Source organism: Schistocerca gregaria, chromosome 1 (assembly GCF_023897955.1).
Source record: "Schistocerca gregaria isolate iqSchGreg1 chromosome 1, iqSchGreg1.2, whole genome shotgun sequence".
NCBI lineage: Eukaryota > Metazoa > Arthropoda > Insecta > Orthoptera > Acrididae > Schistocerca > Schistocerca gregaria.
In genome coordinates, this window is record NC_064920.1 from 590,305,231 (window position 1) to 590,326,419 (window position 21,189).

Below are 21,189 nucleotides of genomic sequence, written 5' to 3' on the forward strand. Positions count from 1 at the left end.
AGCTCTGGGTTAACTTATTCTGATCCTATCACATTTTTTCTATTTTTATGGCTCTCTTATTTATATTCAGATCCAGAACTAGATGACACAGTAATTTACTTTCATGTCTATGTCACTTCTCACTATTTGAGGCAAATGAAATAAACAGTTTTGCACAAGGGTAAGTAACTCCATTTTATACTGAAGTGACATGCAGAGTCCACGTGGAATTTATTTTTATATTGTTTACCACAACTTTGTAGAACCATTGAGACCTGGCTTTTGTTATCACAAATAAACAGTACTAAAAAGTGAATATATTTGAAAGTAAATGTAACGATTTCAATTTCACATGAGAGGCATGCAAGATGTCTAGTTGTCAACTCAAAAGCATTATTATTGCTCATTCTAACAAAATATATATTTAATGACTTTACCTCCACTGTCTAAAATGACTATGCCATTAAACAGAAGGAAGTGAAAATATACAAAGTATGCTAGAATTTTTGTCTGTATGTGAGGACAGTGAGACTAATTTGTAAGTTCAAAGGAGACTGAATTCAGGAGAATTAATTCAGAAGGAGATTGAAGACACAAGGAGACTGAATACAGAATTTAGTTAAGAACTTTGTTTCAAAAGAAAAGCACATTAGAGATATGTTTCAGCCCATTAAGGTCATCTGAAGTGTATGTAATTGTCCACTACATTGCTGAGCCAGAATAATATCACCTCTATCCAGTTGATCATGTAGATGTGAACGGTCTCATGACCAAGTTTCCAATTTTTACGTAGTGTTGGTCCATCCCAAGGCTCACTCTTTCAAGATGTGGATGCTATCACATGAAATGGTCTCCAAAGGACTCTGAATCAGAAGCATTTCACCTCTTCAACATGGCAACACTAGTTGTTGCCAAGCTTTCCTTGCCTCCTTTCTTCACTGGAAACTTTTCATCTAATCTGCAGTTTCCATATAAATAATTCATATGGCCTAAGCAAATTTAGGTTAACAGCACTTTTATCTCCTTTGGGCAGTTAGAGTGTAAATCCTAAATGTAATAAACTCCAAGATGCAATTTACAGATGAACTGATTATTTGACAACTGTTTTTAGGCCCTTGCAAACCTACTCTCAGATCATCTCATCCATGTAAATGAAGGAAATGTTGCCTATTCCCTGAAATGTATCAGAAGTGGGTTAGAAATGTCTGAAGGCTGTTGCTTCGTTATTGCCTCAAAGTGTGTCAGTATTTATTGCCAACAGTTTTGCTCTACAGTACTAGGAGGTCATACAAAGAACTGCACAGAACCAGAATATTAAAGAATTTAAATTTTAAACAAATTAAGTTTAGATAGGATCATTCTTGATTAGAGTGAACTGCACAAGTGCTCTAATTTCACTCAGTATGTAATGCATTTCTTCAGAATTTTTGGTACCTTTTACTTTGATTTATCACATCAGTATTTGCTGCAGTTATTAGACATCAGTTTTGTCATTGCTACTGTCTTACTTTGAGTTGTTTTTCACCTATCAGTAACTGTTATTTCTCAGTAATGCTTTGTTTCTTTTGTTCAAATACAAACAGTGAATACTGAGAACTATTACTGCTGTTCATAATTATATTTCGGTTCTCTCTTTTCTCTTGTCATTGTTCATGGTATTATTATTGTTAAGTTTCAGACATTATTTGAGCCTCTGTACATTAGTTTTATGTCCCTTTTCATTTTTTAGCTTGCAAGGAAGAGCTTTCACTCATAAATCATTAGAACACGCATTGATTAGTGTTGACATTTCCTGTGGCATATCATTCTGGAAAGTGTGACCATTTTTTCTGGAAGTGTTTTCTGTCTTGGATTTCAGTGTCTGAATGATTCATTTTATGATTAATAAAATTCTTTTCCGGGCTATTATGCCGTGGTTTGATGGATTTCGCATTGTAACCCGACGTTTCGTCCCCATCTGCGGAGGACATCTTCAAGGGGGTTCGTGGCTTCTGTTAACTTCCGAAACACACACTGTCTCACTACTGACTACTGACTACTGATTCATTTTAGTTTGCAGTCTTCATCAAAATATCTTCATTTTTAGAGATTTTTGTGTTTCTTGGTTTCTATTTTCAATACTAAAGTAAAAATCTGCAATTCCAAAGGTTTTATTTCCAGTAGACATATCTTCATGTGCCTGTTTGCTTTGTTTTGGTCAGTAATTCATCCAAACCTAGTCTATTTAACTTCGTTCATCCTCATTTACATCCTTTATATTAGAGCTTTTAAGTCCTGATCTGAGGAACAAGTAGGCTCACAAAACTGAAAGTGATGTTGCTCCTGAGACAAATCTTCGAACATAGCCACAGTATCTCAGACCTACTTTCTGGCAGAGAAATACAAGTAAATGGAGGAAGAGGATCTACTATTAACTTCTTACACTATAAAATGATGATTCAATAGATGGATGTGTCTACTGTATCACACTCACTTTTATTCTGGGGTGAATTTTCCATTAATTTTTGTTTCCTTTCTAATAGTTCCATTATTTACTTTATGGCTTACTTTTTAATCTCAGAATTCTAGTTAAGAAAGAGTATATACTACTGGTTGGAAGTGCTGTTATGGGTAAGTGTATTTCTGTAGTAGTGATCACTGTCCCAGGGTAGTACATTGTAATTTAACAACAGTCTGAAATATGCATAATAAATCAGTACATTTTCACTCACATTAATAAATCAGTACATTTTCACTCATGTCCACTGAAATGGTAGAACACAAATGTGAAAGTACACCAAACTTTGTTTCTTAGGTTCCTTTAAACTTGTGTTCACAATCCACATGACAGTCTCTCCTTAACTTTTTGTCTATAGTCTTTCAAAGTTGTGAAAAACATTATTACTGGTTGTCTTGAGACATTGGGTGTGAGCTGCATCTAGTTGGAAAGTAATTATTCATATGAATATTGATACAAAGGGTGGTCCATGTGTGTGGAACCACACTTCTAAAATGTAGGTATGTAAGCAGAAATTGAAAGTCAAGTAGTATCAGATGGGAGACAGAGGAAACCTGAGAGGCTATGTTACCGACATGCCAAAATTAAACAATGGAAACTCCAGGTATGGATATCAACACTGTAGCAACAGATAGATTACTACTTACTGTAAACAAGACATGTCAAATTGCAGACAGGCGTGATTAAAAGACACTTACATATAGCTTTTGGTCACAGCCTTCATATCAGTAAAGACACACACACACACACACACACACACACACACACACACATACATACACACACACACACACACACACACACACACACACACACACACACACACACAAGCAAGGAAACCTCACACACACAGAGAATGCCGGCATTTGGTCCAAGATGATGGAGGTGGCTGTCGTGTGTGTGTGTGTGTGTGTAAGGTGTGCTTGCTTGTATGTGCTTGTGTATGAATGTTGTATGTGCATTTCTCTTTCTCTCTTTAGTAGCGAAGGCTGTAGCCAAAACCTATATGTGAGTGCCTTTTAATTGTGCCTGTCTGCAACTTATCAGCATGCCATCCATTGCAATATGAGCAAACTTGAATGCAGCTCATAATTTTCAAATTAAAGGGGTGTTATGTCAAACAGATAAGAGAATTAGATGGGAAAAACAATAGTGCCCTTCACTTGAGCAAAGGTTTTTTCTTCCTCAAGTTATTACTGATGTTCCTTTCTTACACACAGCATGAAAGGTGATGGTATTAATGCAAGCCAAACACATTAAGATTGTCCAGATATCAGGAGAAGAGCGCTTGCATTGTGACAGAAGATTTCAACTAATGTCACCCAGACAGACCATCCATTACACACAGTGTGGTGGTGAAACTTCTTGCAAAATTCTGTGAAACCGATTCCGTGGCAGACAAACCAAAAAGCTGGATGGCTGAAAACTGTTATGGATGCAGCAATATCAAGTGCTGTTGTGGCACTGTTCAGTAAGAGTCTAGAGTGCAGTACTCACTGCATCTGAAATGAAACTGGGATCAGCCATTCAACAATAATGAGAATTTTTGCAACATGCAAATGGCACCCCTACAAAATGCATATGTTACAAAATGACACTGAGGATGAACCAGACCATCAGTTTCAGCTTGCAGAATGGATGACGTGCATGCTGGATGAAAATAGTCACTTCCCGTGTGATGCATCCTTTACATATGAATGCTCTTTCTGTATGTATGGAGAAGTGTACAAACATAATCACATATACTGGTCAGAAGTCAACCCTCACTAGATGGATCCCTTGAAGATAGTTGCTACATAAAAAGTAATGGCTTTCTGAGAAATATGAGGTTCTCAAAGTACACTAATAGCAGCATGTTATTTGGAGTTGTTATACAAAGATATGTTACAATCACTACTGTTGAAGACAGGACATTTCCAAATTTCTTTCAGCATGATTGTACTCCATATATTTATTCATTGGCTATCCAAGCACATCTGGATATGGGTAGGTGATAGAGGTCCAGTGGAGTGGTTACCACATTCCCCAGATTTAAGTCTCACAGATTTATATCTGTGAGGACATGTGGAGGATACTGTACGCAGCAAAGATCAGCAACTTTGCCCATCTCACAGAGCAAATTATTGATGTCCACGCTTGTTGGTTAAACTTTGTTGGTTAAATTCTATGAGGAATATGTGAAGTGTTAACAACAGCCTACAATGTACCAGACAACACATAGAGCCTGTGGCCTTTATGTATTATCACCAGCATTGGTGTCGTTCTGTACAAAAGCAACAAAACTTGGCAATGATTAAAGTTATGGTAAAATGAGAAACACCATTACATTTATCATGTAATTCTGCATATGTTTGATATTATACATGGACCCTTTTATTAGAAAATTATGAGTTGCATTGAAGACTGCAGCTTTTAAAATTTCCACCATGTTGGTACACCACACAGTCCAGCCTCAGCAGCCAGAGACAGTGGCAGTGTGTCTGTGTGTGTGTGTGTGTGTGTGTGTGTGTGTGTGTGAGAGAGAGAGAGAGAGAGAGAGAGAGAGAGAGAGAGAATTGTGCTTGTATGAATGTATGTGTGTTTTTTACTTCAGAAGAAGGCCTTTCAACCAAAAACGTAAATGTGTAGCAGTCCTTTTATTGTGCCCGTGAGCAACTCAGCATCTCCTCTATATGGTGAGCAGCAATCTATCCTTCTCAAAACATTGTAATTACAATAATTCTCACAACCACATTTCAAATATTGCGGAATTAAGTTATGAAACAGACTGAAAAGAAATTAATGAGCAATTGAATTATCCCAACATATTTGTGTGCTTGTCACCAAGATTTGGCAACATACAATTCCTGGTATTGAGTCCTATTATATACTGTTTGCTTTCTACTTCATCAGTGAAATTGTCATTGTCTGATGGGATTTATTATCTTTCCATGAGTACTACCAGTCTCACTGGTCATAGTTTATTGTGCTTGTAATTGGGACTGTGGAAAATTCTGTAACAGCATATATTGTCATTGTGGTATTCAGTCTGAAGTTATTCTGTCTCATCACAGTGTGTCACTGAAACTGTTTTTTAATGTCTGAAAGCTGAAAGATTGCTTACAGTTGACAATGAACACAGCACGTCAGTAATGCCTTGGAGTAGATTCAGGATTTAATATATAAAGATGTGCTACTACTAATGAGACATCCCCCATCCCTGCAATAGAGTGGTCATGAGCATGCCATGAAATTCAAAGTACACCTGATATATAGCAGTCTACAAAAGAAGAAACTGCCACAAGAACAGACCAATTAATTAAATTAGTGATCCTGCTACCAGAAATTTTGTTTGTTAGTTAAATGTGAGGTGGGTTCAGCACAGTCTGGTGCCTTGATAAGTCCTTGCTATGAAAGTCTTTTTTTTTTCACCATGCCACTTAATTATATCACAATGTGTTTTCCTGAAGTTTATAAAATGATGCCACATAGTAAGACGTGGTACACACTTTATCTACTTGGGATAGCCCATAAGATCATGCTGAAGCTCAGTAACATTTTGTTGAGTGTTGATTTAATATGGATACCAACTCTAATGTTTTCAAGTAAATCAAAGCAACATGAATAAACATAAAATCTTATTTAACTCACTTCTTTCTCTCTTGTCATATACATCTTTTTCATTTCCTCTACTTCATCTCTAAACTGTTTCATTTCATTTTGATGTTTCTCTTCCAGGGATTTTATTGCATCTTCTTTCTCATTATTCAGCTTTTCCCATTGGGATTCTGGAACAAAGTTATATAAGATAAGCATACAATTATGAACATAGCTATGCACATCATGCAAGATGCTTCTATAAATGAACTTCAAATTATCTTAAACAGTCGTTTGAGAACCAAGTCTTTGATGATGACACTGTTGTATGAAACATTCTATGACTCCTTCCCACATCATTTCAGGATAAAACCTTGAGCTTTTAACAATTACCTCCATTGGATTTGTAAGGAGCAACTGACTGTCAAAACTAATGCTGTAGAGGCGTTTTACAGCACACAGACAGATTCTGATTGGTCAATAATTACATAATGCTGTTGCAGATGGTGTCAGCACCTGCTTTGGTCATGCCATCACTCACTTAGTAGCACAAATATTACAGCATATATCTCTTCCTCTTCTCTGCAATGAAAGATTGCTTCCATACACAGTTAATATTTATCTGCTGTCATGGTTGAATTTCTTCCCACACAGTCTTATTTCTACAGCATCTTTAATTATGGAATCTCAGCATGCAGGAGCCTGGGACAAAATTTTTTCTGTCAAACAGTATTTTGTTTTGTTTGTGAACTTGTGCTCAGGACTGCAGATTTCTCCAGTTCTTGATTTTTCCAGTTCTTGATTCTGCACAGTGGATAGACTGACCAATGTAACTGTTCCCACACTCACAAGGGATGTTACAAGTCCTAGGGATCCTGAGGCCTTAACTGTCCTTAAGAGGGCATAGTATTTCCTTTGTCTTCTTACGAGGTTGGCAAGTAGGTTTTATAATTCACCTTTCCAGACTCTGTCTATTTTGTTGAATGTAGTGCTGCAGAAAGGAAGGAATACAATCAATGGCTCACCACATGGAAGTTCAACATTTTCTTTTCTTGGAGAATGCTAACTTCATATCTTGTGAAACATAGCTGTTCTTTTGGAACACATACTTCAGATGATTAATTTGGGAATCCAAGTGATCTTCTTTAGACACAGTTTTTGCCATATTTTACTAATATATTTAAAACTGCTCTCTTCTGGACTGGATGATGAAAACTCTGGGTGCTAACATACAAATTAGTGTGTATCAGCTTGAAGTAGGTGGCCAAATTTAATGCACATTCCTCAGACTGTTCCATAAAAAAAATTGCCACTTCTGAAGAGAATGAAGAAACCATAGACCTGGAGGAAATCGTCAAAAGCTCGAGGTTTCACTCTGAATTGACAAAGTGAGAAGTCTGAGAATGTTTCCAGCAGTCATTATTCATTAGACATTTTCTACATTTTACAGTAAATTGAGATTAAAGTACTATAATACAGGAAGTCATAAATGGAAACAACAAGCAAAATCAAGGGCAGGTGACAACTCAGTTGCAGCCGCCTATGTAAACCATATAGACATTAGGGAAGTATTCTGTGTCATGTGGGGTACCCATGTACCACATGTCAATCAGCTGCAGTTGATATTGAAGTCCTGTATCACTGTCAACTATAGGATCCTTCAAAATATGCACCAGTTTTGATATATGAAGTTATGAACTTTATTTTTTTTGTTTTAATTTTTTTTTCAAAACACATTAACAAAAACGGGATGGAAACTGAGGTCTGGCATATGACCTCCTCTACTGCTCTGGCATGCAAGAACTTGAAATCTGCTATGCATTTTGACAACAACACATCAAATTTCCTGCTTTAACTCACAGTTGTTTTGGTGTTATTACATGTTGTTGTTGTTGTGGTCTTCAGTCCTGAGACTGGTTTGATGCAGTCTCCATGGTACTCTGTCCTGTGCAAGCTCCTTCATCTCCCACTATCTACTGCAGCCTACATCCTTTTGAATCTGCTTAGCGTATTCATCTCTTGGTCTCCCTCTTCAATTTTTACCCTCCACACTGCCCTCCAATACTAAATTGGTGATTCCTCGATGTCTCAGAACAAGTCCTACCAACCGATCCCTTCTTCTAGTCAAATTGTGCCACAAGCTCCTCTTCTCCCCAATTCTATTCAATACCTCCTCCTTAGTTTGTGATCTACCTATCTAATATTCAGCATTATTCTGTAGCACCACATTTGGAAAGCTTCTATTCTCTTCTTGTCTAAACTATTTATCGTCCACATTTCACTTCCATACATGGCCACACTCCATACAAATACTTTCAGAAACGACTTCCTGACATTTAAATCTATACTCGATGTTAACAAATTTCTCTTCTTCGGAAACGCTTTCCTTGCCGTTGCCAGTCTACATTTTATATCCTCTCTACTTTGACCATCATCAGTTATTTTGCTCCCGAAATAGCAAAACTCCTTTACTACTTTAAGTGTCTCGTTTCCTAATCGAATTCCCTCAGCATCACCCAAATTTAATTCGACTACATTCCATTATACTCTTTTTGCTTTTGTTGATGTTCGTCTTATACCCTCCTTTCAAGACACTGTCCATTGCGTTCCAAGTCCTTTGCTGTCTCTGACAGAATTACAATGTCATCGACGAACCTCAAAGTTTTTAATTCTTCTCCATGTATTTTAATTCCTACTCTGAATTTTCCTTTTGTTTCCATTACTGCTTGCTCAATGTAGAGATTGAATAACATTGGGGATAGTCAACAACCGTGTCTCACTCCCTTCCCAACCACTGCTTCCCTTTCATACCCCTCGATTCTTATAACTGCCATCTGCTTTCTGTAAAAATTGTAAATAGCCTTTCACTCCCTGTATTTTACCCCTGTCCCTGAAAGAGAGTATTCCAATAAACAATGTCAAAAGCTTTCTCTAAGTCTACAAATGCTAGGAATGTAGGTTTGCCCCTCCTTAATCTTTCTTCTAAGATAAGTCGTAGCGTCAGTATAGCCTCACGTGTTCCAACATTTCTACAGAATCCAAACTGATCTTCCTCGAGGTCAGCTTCTATCAGTTTTTCCATTCATCTGTAAAGAATTCGGGTTAGTATTTTGCAGCTGTGACTTATTAAACTGATAGTTCATTAATTTTCACATCTGTCAACACCTGCTTTCTTTAGGATTGGAATTATTATATTTTTCTTGAAGTCTGAAGGTGTTTTGCCTGTCTCATACATCTTGCTCACCAGATGGTAGAGTTTTGTCAGGACTGGCTCTCCCAAGGCTGTCAGTAATTCTAATGGAATGTTGTCTACTCATGGGGGCCTTGTTTTGACTCAGGTCTTTCAGTGCTCTGTCAAACTCTTCATGCAGTATCATATCTCACATTTCATCTTCATCTACATCCTCTTCCATTTCCATAATATTGTCTTCAAGTACATAGCCCTTGTATAGACCCTCTATATACTCCTTCTACCTTTTTGCTTTCCCTTCTTTGCTTAGAACTGGGTTTCCATCAAAGCTCTTGATATTCATGTAAGTGGTTCTCCTTTCTCCAAAGGTCCCTTTAATTTTCATGTAGGCTGTATCTATTTTACCCCTTGTGAGATAAGCCTCTACATCCTTACATTTGTCCTCTAGCCATTTTGCACTTCCTATCAATCTCATTTTTGAGACGTTTGTATTCCTTTTTGCCTGCTCCATTTACTGCATTTTTACATTTTCTCCTTTCATCAATTAAATTTAATATTTCTTCTTTTACCCAAGGGTTTCTACTAGCCCTCGTCTTTTTATCTATTTGATCCTCTGCTGCCTTCACTATTTCATCCCTCAAAGCTACCCATTCATCTTCTACTGCATTTCTTTCTCCCATTCCTGTCAATTGTTCCTTTATGCTCTCCCTGCTCTCCCTGAAACCCTGTACAACCTCTGGTTCTTTCAGTTTATCCAGGTCCCATCTCCTTAAATTCCCATCTTTTTGCAGTTTCTTCAGTTTTAATCTACAGTTCATAACCAATAGATTGTGGTCAAAGTCCACATCTGTCCCTGGAAATGTCTTACAATTTAAAACCCAGTTCCTAAATCTCTGTCTTATAATTATATAATCTATCTGATATCTTCTAGTATCTCCAGGGTTCTTCCATGTATACAACCTTCTTTCATGATTCTTGAACCAAGTGTTAGCTATGATTAATTTATGCTCTGTGCAAAATTCTACCAGGCGGCTTCCTCTTTCATTTCTTAGCCCCATTCCATATTCACCTACTATGTTTCCTTCTCTTCCTTTTCCTACTCTTTAATTCCAGTCACCCATGACTATTAAATTTTCAACTCCCTTCACTACCTGAATAATTTCTTTTATCTCATCATACATTTAATCAATTTCTTCATCATCTGCAGAGCTAGTTGGCATATAAACTTGTACTACTGTAGTAGGCGTGGACTTTGTGTCTATCTTGGCCACAGTAATGCATTCACTTTGCTGTTTGTAGTAGCTTACCCACACTCCTATTTTTTTATTCATTATTAAACCTACTCCTGCATCACCCCTATTTGATTTTGTATTTATAGCCCTGTATTCACCTGACCAAAAGTCTTGTTCCTCCTGCCATGGAACTTCACTAATTCCCATTATGACTAACTTTAACCTATCCATTTCCCTTTTTAAATTTTCTGACATTATGACACCCGTAGAATGCCAGTTTTCTTTCTCCTGATAAGAACATCCTCTTGAGTAGTCCCTGCCCAGAGATCCGAATGGGGAAATATTTTACCTATGGAATATTTTACCCAAGAGGACACCATCATCATTTAATCATACAGTAAAGCTGGATTACATACACTGATGATTTAAGAAAATATCAAAGAAAAAAATTGCAAGGGGTTAATTAACATGACCTTGGTGGCCACTGTTGGCTACCATTATGTGAGATCAGACAATTAGAAACCACTCTTGAAACAACTCTATTGTTTCACAAAAAGTGTGACACGTCGCACCTTCCTGCTGAGAACATGACCATTAATTTTCTATTCCATTGAAATAAGGCCACATATAATCTCTTATCATGTTTTCCATTAACTTTCACAGCTTGTCCTATTTCATCTACAAAAATGTATGAGTCAGTGATGCTGCCCACCCAAAAGTCATAACCAAATCATTTGAATGCATTTTCTGAGCCTCAGACATGGCAGTTCTGTTTACTCATAAATACATTTAATTGGAAGTAAGCCCCACCACTAAAGATGTTATTCCTTGCAAAACTGACATGTTCTCAGAAACGAATCACCAAAATGTCACCTTTTTTTGGATAGGCTTCTTACAACTTCTTTGTTAACTGAATTCTGTAACAGTAGTAATGGAGATCACATTGAAGGATATCTTATGCCTTGGGAGTGGAAAAGACCCAACTTTACTGGACTAACAGAACATTGTCATGAACCATCACAATGTTTTGCGCAGATCAGTCAGAACAAGGGCACCCCCAACTTGTAATGTTCAGTGTTGAATCCGATTCATTGAATTTTACAATGAGTTTGTGAAGCAGTGATAAATTCAATGCTTAATTGTGCCCTAGAATGGTGCAAAGAAGTCTCAAAGTTGTTGTATAAGTATTTCCTTTCTAATGTCATGTTTCCACTATTAGCACAAGCTGTGCAACAATAAACTGTTCCAATGTAGAAATTCAGATTGTAGAGTCAATCAGAATGTTTACAGAAACCAAAATGATATACAACAATGTGGTCAACTGACAAAAATATACTATGCAATTCAAAACTGGTGCACTTTTCGAAGGACACTTTTGCTTCTGTTCTGTGTGACCATTCCCATTACAGACATGCAATATTTTGGTACACAGCTGAAATTATCAATGGGGCTCACATACAAAAGAAAAACCTAATCAAGTTGTGAAACATTATTACTATAAGAAGGAAACAAAATAATTAATGGCTAAGTAAACATTTATAGATCACCTTAGCTAAATTTGCAACTAATCATGGCAAATATGATCAATGGGTTTATATTTAGTTTATGATCAGTTGCCATCATTAAATAGAGAGTAAAGCAAAACATGAAGTTAAAAAAAACTATTGTTTGTAGAGTTCTCTTTTTTGGGAGTTAGAGAGGAAAATGAAACACACTAAAGCACTTATAAACAATCACCATCACCAATGAAAACAGTTCAGTTCAAATGATTTCAGCAGGAATTGGAGAGTGCACAGGTCTGATCCAGATTCTGTGTAAGTACATAAAACACCATTAAAAAGAGAAAACACTCATTAGTACAAGCATAGGTTAGGGAGTATAAGAGTTCAGCTACAGGAAATTAGGCTGACATATATAAACAGGAATGCCACCCTATGAATGGTATACTGATGCAACATTAAACACAATTACAAAGAAAGCAAAGAAAATAAAAAGAACAAAGGTACATTAAGTACCATTCCAGAGAAAGAGGAGGAGGGTGGTAACAGTAAGAAAATAAATTGAATCCAAAAAGACAAAGTTATAGATGAAGTGTAGAATTACAGTGGAGTCAGAGTAAGAAATGGTAACACTAAGATGTGGAGGTGAAAGAGAAACAGGGAGAAGCAGTGATAAGAGACATTAATGTCCCTCAAGACTATATGTCTACATGTCCCAAGTAATTATTGCAAACATACCTTCTATCGGTAGAATTATATGGAACTGATATGAAAGACTGTGGAAATGATTCACATTGTGCTGTTAGTTACATAATAACTGATCCAGTTTATTGTTCTATAGTGAAGTCCTGTAAGTGTTAGTTCAAGATAGAAAAAACTGAAATAAAATAGTGTACAATCATTTTATTATTCAGGACTGCACCTTTCATGTGGCACTGTGCAGTTGTCATTCAGCAATACCTACAGAGGAGAAGCAAAAGTAAATGCAAAACCTATCAGCATACAGGGAGAGTGATAGTATAGAATCTACAGTTGCAGCTTCACCTAGAAAAAGTGGCACACACAATACAGAGCCCAGCATGGCCACACTAATGGTTTTTTTTTTTTGGGGGGGGGGGGGGGGGGGGGTTACTGTGATAAGCACTAACTTGAACCTGGAAAGTAAGTTGTGACATGAAGTTCCACACAAAAATTGGGACCGAGCGAGGTGGCGCAGTACTTAGCACACTGGACTCGCATTCAGGAGGACGACGGTTCAATCCCGCGTCCAGCTATCGTGATTTAGGTTTTCCGTGATTTCCTTGGCCGATTTTCTTCCCCATCATTCCCTAATCCGATGAGACCAATGACCTTGCAGTTTGGTCTCTTCCCCCAAACAACCCAACCCCCAAAAAATTGGGACTCGGACCCAGAAACCCCATTCATGTAGGGTAATCAAGATGTAATGACAACATGTGGTGTTATAAGCCTTTTGTAAGTCAAAGAAAACAGCTACAAAGTGTTGAAGCTGGGCAAAAGCTGACTGGGTAGCAGTCTCACAGCAGGGCAGCTTGTCAGCAGTAGAATGGCCTTGGCAAAAACAACCTTGGGACAGAGCTGAAAGATCCCAACACGCAAGGTACAGCCACTGGCTCACCATGTGTTCAAGCAACTTGCAGAGAACATTAGCGAGACTAATTGCTTGACAGCTGTCCACCTTAAGAGCGTGTTTACCAAATTGTTGTACTGGGACAATCACACTTTACCATTGAGGAAGGAACTCATCCTCACTCCAGATACAGTTGAAAATGGCAAGGGAGGTATGTTGGCAATCCACTATAGGTGTTGGAACATTTGGCTGTAGATGCAGTCTGGCCCTGGATCCATGTCAGAGCAAAGGGCTAGGGCACTGAGAAATTTCACTCACTGAAAGGTGCATTATATGGCTCCAGGTGACATGTAGGGAAAGGTAAGTAAATTTACTGCAACCAGTGTTTGAGGTCACAGAATGCAGGCCAATAATTTTCAGACACAGAGACTTGACCATAATGCAGAGCAAAATTTTTAGTGACAGTAACTGGGTAAGTGCGGACAAACCTAACCTAACCTAACCCCATTCAGGGTGACACCAAGTACATCTGTGGGGGGTGGTCTCCACTGAGGCACTGAACTGTTACCCAAACCTGAGAAAGAGGGGTATGCAATCCATTGGTAGTAACATTCTGTTCACAGCATTCTAGTTTCTGTCATTTTATTTAGTGGTGGACCTGGGCATGGAGCCATTTAAGGGCAATGAATTGCTCCATTGATGGAAGTTGCTTCTGGTGTTAGAGAGCCTGTCTGTGATCTCTATTGACCATGGTGATTCCAGAAGTCCACTAAGATACTGCCTTCCAATGGGCAGATCCTGAAGAACAGGAGACTGCTATGCCTGTTGCTAATACAATGGCAGTGGTTGTGCTCTGGACAGCTTCAACAATACCTTCACATAGGGCAACAGCAGAGGCAAAGGCATCCCTTTCAGCATTGTTGAAAGTACATATGGTAGACATCTAGGAGTCGAGGAAGGAAATGACTTTCAGAAAATAATCACTGTGACACAGGGCATCATGGACTCTGCAATGGATGGAGGGAGAAACCAGGGCTGTAAATGGAAAGATCAGTGGCCAAATAAGGTCCAAACACCACACAGAAAACTGTGGAGGCACTAGTATTCAAGGGACAAAGATTGAGCTCTAGGACCAAAGTTTTGATAGCCTTACTGCAGTCAGTTGTTACAGCTCCACCCCACAAAGTGTTGTGGGCACTTACATCACCCAAAATGAGGAATGGTGTGGGGAGCTGAGAAATCAATGTGGACAACACTTCACCACTGAGAAAGAGATTCATATAACAAATGGTAAAATCCATAAATATCCTCACACGAAGAGCCACAGCATCCAAGATCATATCAAGTGGCACATGTTCACTGTAGACAAAGTCCAGACATGAAAACTCTGCCCCATTCTCTATTACAATCAACTTGATTCTTATAATAGCCCTAATGGACATGTCACAGCTCAGCCAGATGGTGAAAAAAAAAACTGTTACAGTTCCACTGGAGGATAACTCTATGGTGGTAACATACTGTTCCCAGTCTTCTTGTTTCTGACATTTTGTTAGGTGGCAGATCGACGCAGGGACCAAGGAGGTAGTTCATGCCCCAGAGCCTGATTCCTCAGGCTCAAAGGATATGGCATTAATACACATTGGTTCTGAAGCAGGTTGTGTAGGACGATTGGGTGCCACAGGGGCAACCAGGAACTCTGCCTCAGGTGCAGAGTTGGTACATATGGGGTCTGATGGCATGGGGACCACTGGAACCTTCTTTGTCTTTGAAGTCTTCTTTTTTTCCCTAATATTGGATGGTTTTGATGTCCATGTTGGCTTGTCTGCCCTATTTTCCAGGACAGAGGAGGAATGCTAAGTCCTACAACCAACAACCCATTGGTCCTTCAGCCACTGCCTGGTATACAATTGCATATCAGCAGAATTCTGGGAAGGGAGTGTTCTGAAGGACCTCTTTCTAGTGAGGGATGATGGAGAAAGGTGTTGCTTCTCTGGCAGGGGATTGCAGTTTGATGTCCCCTTTGGGTGGGGAGAGGATGCTCCCAAATTGGGTGTTTGGGAAACAGTCAGAGGAGGGGCTCCAACCACCAGGGGAGAGGGTGCACTGGAGTGATCGTGAGGATCCAACCCAGAAGGCATGAAATGTGAGGGTACTTTCATTAGAAAGGGTGAGCTGTAGCTGTAGCAAATGTCATAATCATATGTACAGGATGTAAATGATAATATTTATTTTTGTTCTCCCACTACTTCAGTCCATCCAGAGTCTTGTGTTCTTGGATTTTATTTTCTCTTTCGAAAATACAACAGCCCAGTGAACAGCAGGAATGGTGCTCTCCCTGCCATTTACACAAATGGAGGTAGGGGCACAAGGAGTGTTTGTATACAGCTGACATCCGCAAGCCCCACAGATGGGAGTGGTGTTACCATGCACAGGTATGTGCCCGAATCTCATGCATTTGAAGCTGCACATAGGAGGGGAGATAAGGTTTCACATCATACTGATACCCCATCACCTTCACCTTTTCAGGTAACAGACACTATCAAAGGCCAAAATGAAGGCCCTAGTATCAACCCTATTGTCTTTGGTCCACCCTGGACATGATGGGCAAAATGCATACAATGCCACTTCAAATTGGTATGTAACTTTTCATCAGTACGTAAAAGGTTTTCATGGTGGAAGAGAATGCCCTGTACCATGTTAAGACAGTTATGGGGGATAACAGTTACATGTATGTCACCCAGCTTGTTACAGGTGAGCAGTGCCATGTCTGAGTTAGGGATTCCACTTTAATCAGAAGTGAACCACTTTTCATTTTTAAAATTTGTTACTTCCCCAAATGTGTCCTTAAGGTCTTCAACAAAGAATAATGGCTTTGTGACCATAAATAAATCCCCTTGGTCCTAGAGCAAACTAAGTATTGTGGGGAGTATATCTGTCTTGACTCTTAGCACTATGTTCCTTCCACAGAGTAGCAAGGGAAGGAATCAATGTGGGGTCATACCTCACTGCACTGTAGTAATTCTTTCCTTCAGGAGAGACTACTTGGGCAATGTGGTCAACATCCAAAGAAAGTTTATGGCACTTCATTTGTGAATTATCCACCTTGGTACAACCACTCCAAATGGAGGGTCTCCCGATGGACAGCTCCTCCGGCTGGTTAACCATTGCCCAGAGCCCTGTGCCCCAGCCACAAAGGGAACATACGCGTTGGCATATGCACGGAGCTTCCAGCTCAGGCACCAATAGTGTGATCCCTTTGTGGTTAGGGGGCTATCACTAGGCAGATACTTGTCCCCACGCCCTCCCCATTGCCCCGCCCACCACCACATGATGGCTACTGTGTTGGGTTTTGGTTGTAATACCCTTGCCAGAAAAGAAGGGTGTAAAGGCAGAAAAACACTGCGTGTGGAATGCACACTGCATTGGATGACCTTCCCTACAAGATCTGCACTTCTGTAAAATTTGGAAAAGGAATGGTGGGAGAAACTCATCAATGGGGACCCTATAGTGGAGGATTACATGTGCAGGAACAGAAAAATATGAGTGACCATAATCAGTAACCAAATCCAAGCAAGTGCACAAAAAAACCCTTCAATTCAAATTACTGAACTAATAGATCTGCTTGAATCGACACTTTTATACAACTATTTCAAATTTAACAATAAACTCTACTAATGACCTGCCTGGCAATGGGCTCAAACCTTTCTGAATTATTAACTCAAATACTTATAAATAATTTAAAGATAAAATCCTGAATTCCAATCTCCACCTCCTCAAAAATATCATCTACTGTTACAGATATGTAAATGATATCATCATTTTAATCAATGGCACAAAAGATGATATCAGTAAGTTGAACCAATTATTCAACAACTCTCATGAAAACATAAAATTCACAGCTGAATACCAAGTAGGTGGCAGTATAATTTTTTTAGATTTTACCATTAGAGTAAAGAATAACAGACAATAGTTTGAAAAAAAATTCAGAACATTTCTAAACTGTTTCCTTGATGTTTCCAATGAAACTTTTCCCCCTCACACCTGACTAAAAAGAGTGGCCAATAAAATAAATTGGATTACACCAGGAGTAAAAGTTTCTAGTGTCAGGAAAAGACAGCTTCACAATGAGTTACATCATAACAAAAATGGCAACATGTATATTAGTAAATGAAAGGCAAAGTGGGGTATCATCAAATCTGACTTGGGAGCAAAGAACAAGTGCCAAGAAATTGTCCAAAATAAAATTAAAAATGATGTGATTATAGAGCCTTTAAGTGTCAAACTGTTTCAATGATTTTTTCGTAACTGTGGTAAAGTCAGAAGTAGATACAACACCCCACCAGGACAAGGTAGATGTCAACATTGTAAAAATAAAAAAAATTGCAGGCCTTAAAAAATTCAAAAGAATTATCCCAAAAGATGTAGAAGATGCTATAGTGTCTTTACAAAACAAGAAATCAGCTGGTTGGGATGAAATTCCAACCACTGTAGTCAAGGCTGTTTATAACATCATTTCTCATCCAGTGGCTAAAATTATTTATCAGTCATTTGAGGAAGGATATTTCCCAGACGTGTTAAAATATGCTGCAATAAGACCATTGTTCAAGAAAGGCTCACCAGATGACATGGTAAATTAATGCCCTATTTCCCTACTCTAAGTTTTTGCTAAGGCGATATTTATTTATTTCAAATTCCATGAATCCATATAGGGATTAATCACAAGGATGTGGAACGAGTCAGATTTACATCTTTATAGATATACAAACATTAGTACAAATGGCAAGAATGTAGCAATCTGATGCAGCAATATGCTGATACAAGCTTAAAGGTTGAACTAAAATGAAATAGACACAGTTCAAATATACATGACATAAACTACTGGAAATAACTTTTGGTACAGAAACAGTAAAATTCATACACTGTTCATCTTAGGCAGCGAAGACGAATTACAGCTAACATAAAATAAACATAGACTAGATTATAAATAGGAAACACTATGAAAATTACAAATATGGTCACTGATTAGGCCTACTCTGCAGCTGGCCATGGAGGCCTTGCGGTTCTAGGCCCTCAACCGCGAGACTGCTACGGTTGCAGGTTCGAATCCTGCCTTGGGCATGGATGTGTGTGATGTCCTTAGGTTAGTTAGGTTTAAGTAGTTCTAAGTTCTAGAGGACTGATGACGTCAGATGTAAAGTCCCATAGTGCTCAGAGGAGGAGAGGGAAAAAAAAGGGGGGGGGGGGGCGAGCCTACTCTGCAAGTGCTTAACGAGAGAGTAGAAGGACTCATCCAGAAGGTATTTTCTTAATTTAAATTTAAACGTAGGTGGGGAATTAATGTGGGCTTTGATATCAGATGGACAGTTCATTTTAGAAAAGACATTTCAAACAGGGAGACAAATTCATTTAAGAAATTGTTAAATTTATCATTACATCAGTTATCCTATAAACTAGGTCCCAATCTACTTGTGATAGATAGTAATTAAAGCCAGGAAGAGTTTCAGTGTTTATACATCAAAAGGACTGGTAGGTACGGGTGACTTTGCTGTACAAACTGATGTTATTAACCTTAAGCAGTTGGCCATCATGATCAGAAAGGCCATTTATGACTTGGCTTATACTTGCATTGTCGATTCTGTTCATGTCAATGAAAATATTGTCTATCACACTTCTGCAATTTTCTGTAACTCTAGTGGGGAAGGCAACCATAGCATCCAAATTGTAAAACTCATTAAATGTACCAGTCCTATTGTTACTATCAGTTAAGAAGTTGACAGTAAAGTTCCTAGCAACTGTTAAATTTCTGGATTTGGAAGAATTTTTTCCCCAAAAGCACTTCTAACTTACCCAGAAAAATACAAAATGTCCCTGCTGGAGCTCTGTAAATTGTAAACACTGTAACTGACAGGTTCTTTGCAGTTATTTCAGTCCCACAGACTTCAAAATGTTGATCTGCAGAATATTTGTTTAAATCTAAAGGTTTATAAATGATTTTACTGCCAATACAAATCACAGTACCACCTTTCTCTTTACTAGTTCTAAATAATAAGCAGCTAAATTACACCCTTCAAGTCGCAGCCCTTCAATTCCATTTGTCATATGAAGTATTGTTGCGAAACATCTCTAAAACTTTCTTATAGAAAACGATATTATCATTAAAGATCAGTTTGGATTTCAAAAGGGGAAAAATACTATAAATGCTATCAGGGGATTCACTACAAAGATAAGCTCTGCTTTAAACAAGGGTAAAATGGTCACAAGTATTTTTTGTTATTTCACCAAAACTTTTGACTTGGTCAACCACTTACTACTTCTACAGAAGTTAGAGAGAGACGGGATCATGGACAGGGCATTGCAATCTTATTTGTTAGAAAGAAAACAGAAAGTCATTCTAAATTCAAATAGAAAAAAATATTCTCTGACTGGAAAAGGATTTGTACAGGGGTCCTGCAGGGCTCAATTTTAGGGCCATATCTTTTTCTGATGTTCATAAATGATTTACCTTTAAGCACTGATGTTCACTCCATTTTATTCACAGATGACATCTTGGTTTTAATTGAAAATGACAATTTAGAACAGATTTATGATACTGTGGTAAATATAATAGGAAACCTAGAAAATTTAAATTGGAAAGCACATGTAGATTTCTTAGCAAACAAAGTAAACAGCTTAGCTTATGTGATGAATGTATTATCTGGTTCAACCCTTACAGACACCAGGAAGATAGTCTACCACAGCATCTCTGAAGCTATAATTCAATATGGGATAATTTTCTGGGGAAACTCTATGAACAGCCTGAGATTACTTACACTTCATTAGAGAATCATGAGAAATATGTATTTAGTCCAAAAATAGAACATCATGTTACCCATTGTAAAAAATACCAACCACTCCCTCTCTGTACAACAACAAAATTTTTATTTTTATGCATAAAAATCAAAACTTACTTGACAATTTTCGTTTCAACCACAATTACAGTACTCATCACAGACACAGTTTCAAGCTTCCCTCTCATAATTTAAAACTTTATGCTCAGACACCATTGTACATGGGAATAAAAATGTACAGTAAATTAAATAACACAAATCTGTTAAATATGGAGTTTGACCCATTAAAAAGATTGTTTCCTAATAAACTAGTGGACAATGTTATTATTCAATTGAAGAATTCAAGCAGAACAGTTTGGCAATTTCATGCATAAAAATTCAGAAATGCCTGCTTAAATATGTTAATTATTATAACCATATCTTTTAAAACTAATTTGATGTGTCTACAGTGCAAATAATCTATGCTTTGTAATTGTACACTTTGAGAGAAATGTACTACATTCTACCTTCATAATAGAAGCCTAATATTACCAAACAACAATCCACAGCTCCTTCTGTCACCCCACAGCCCACAAAATGGGAACATTGTGGTGCATGACCAATAAAGTTATCCAACTACCACTCTCTGAAGATACTTGTGAACAAGAAATTGAAATAATAAAACAAACAGCTACTGCAAATGGTTATAACAGTTCCACAGTAGAAACCCTAAAAGACTAAACAGTGGCAAAGCAATCACAGAAAGCAACATCATCCACACAATCCCATTACTATGTAATATTTCATATCAGATTGCCAATG

General features: G+C 38.0%; 1 protein-coding gene across 6 annotated transcripts in view; it reads right to left on the minus strand.

The window, feature by feature from the left end:
* The window catches only part of LOC126357561 (golgin subfamily A member 6-like protein 22), a 321,544-nt gene that overhangs the window by 73,327 nt on the left and 227,028 nt on the right, over positions 1-21,189 (minus strand). For all 6 annotated transcript variants that reach the window (XM_050007470.1, XM_050007468.1, XM_050007469.1 and 3 more), the window contains one exon: positions 6,107-6,243. In XM_050007470.1, the coding sequence (XP_049863427.1) occupies positions 6,107-6,243 (137 nt within the window). The remainder of the gene's footprint in view (positions 1-6,106; positions 6,244-21,189) is intronic.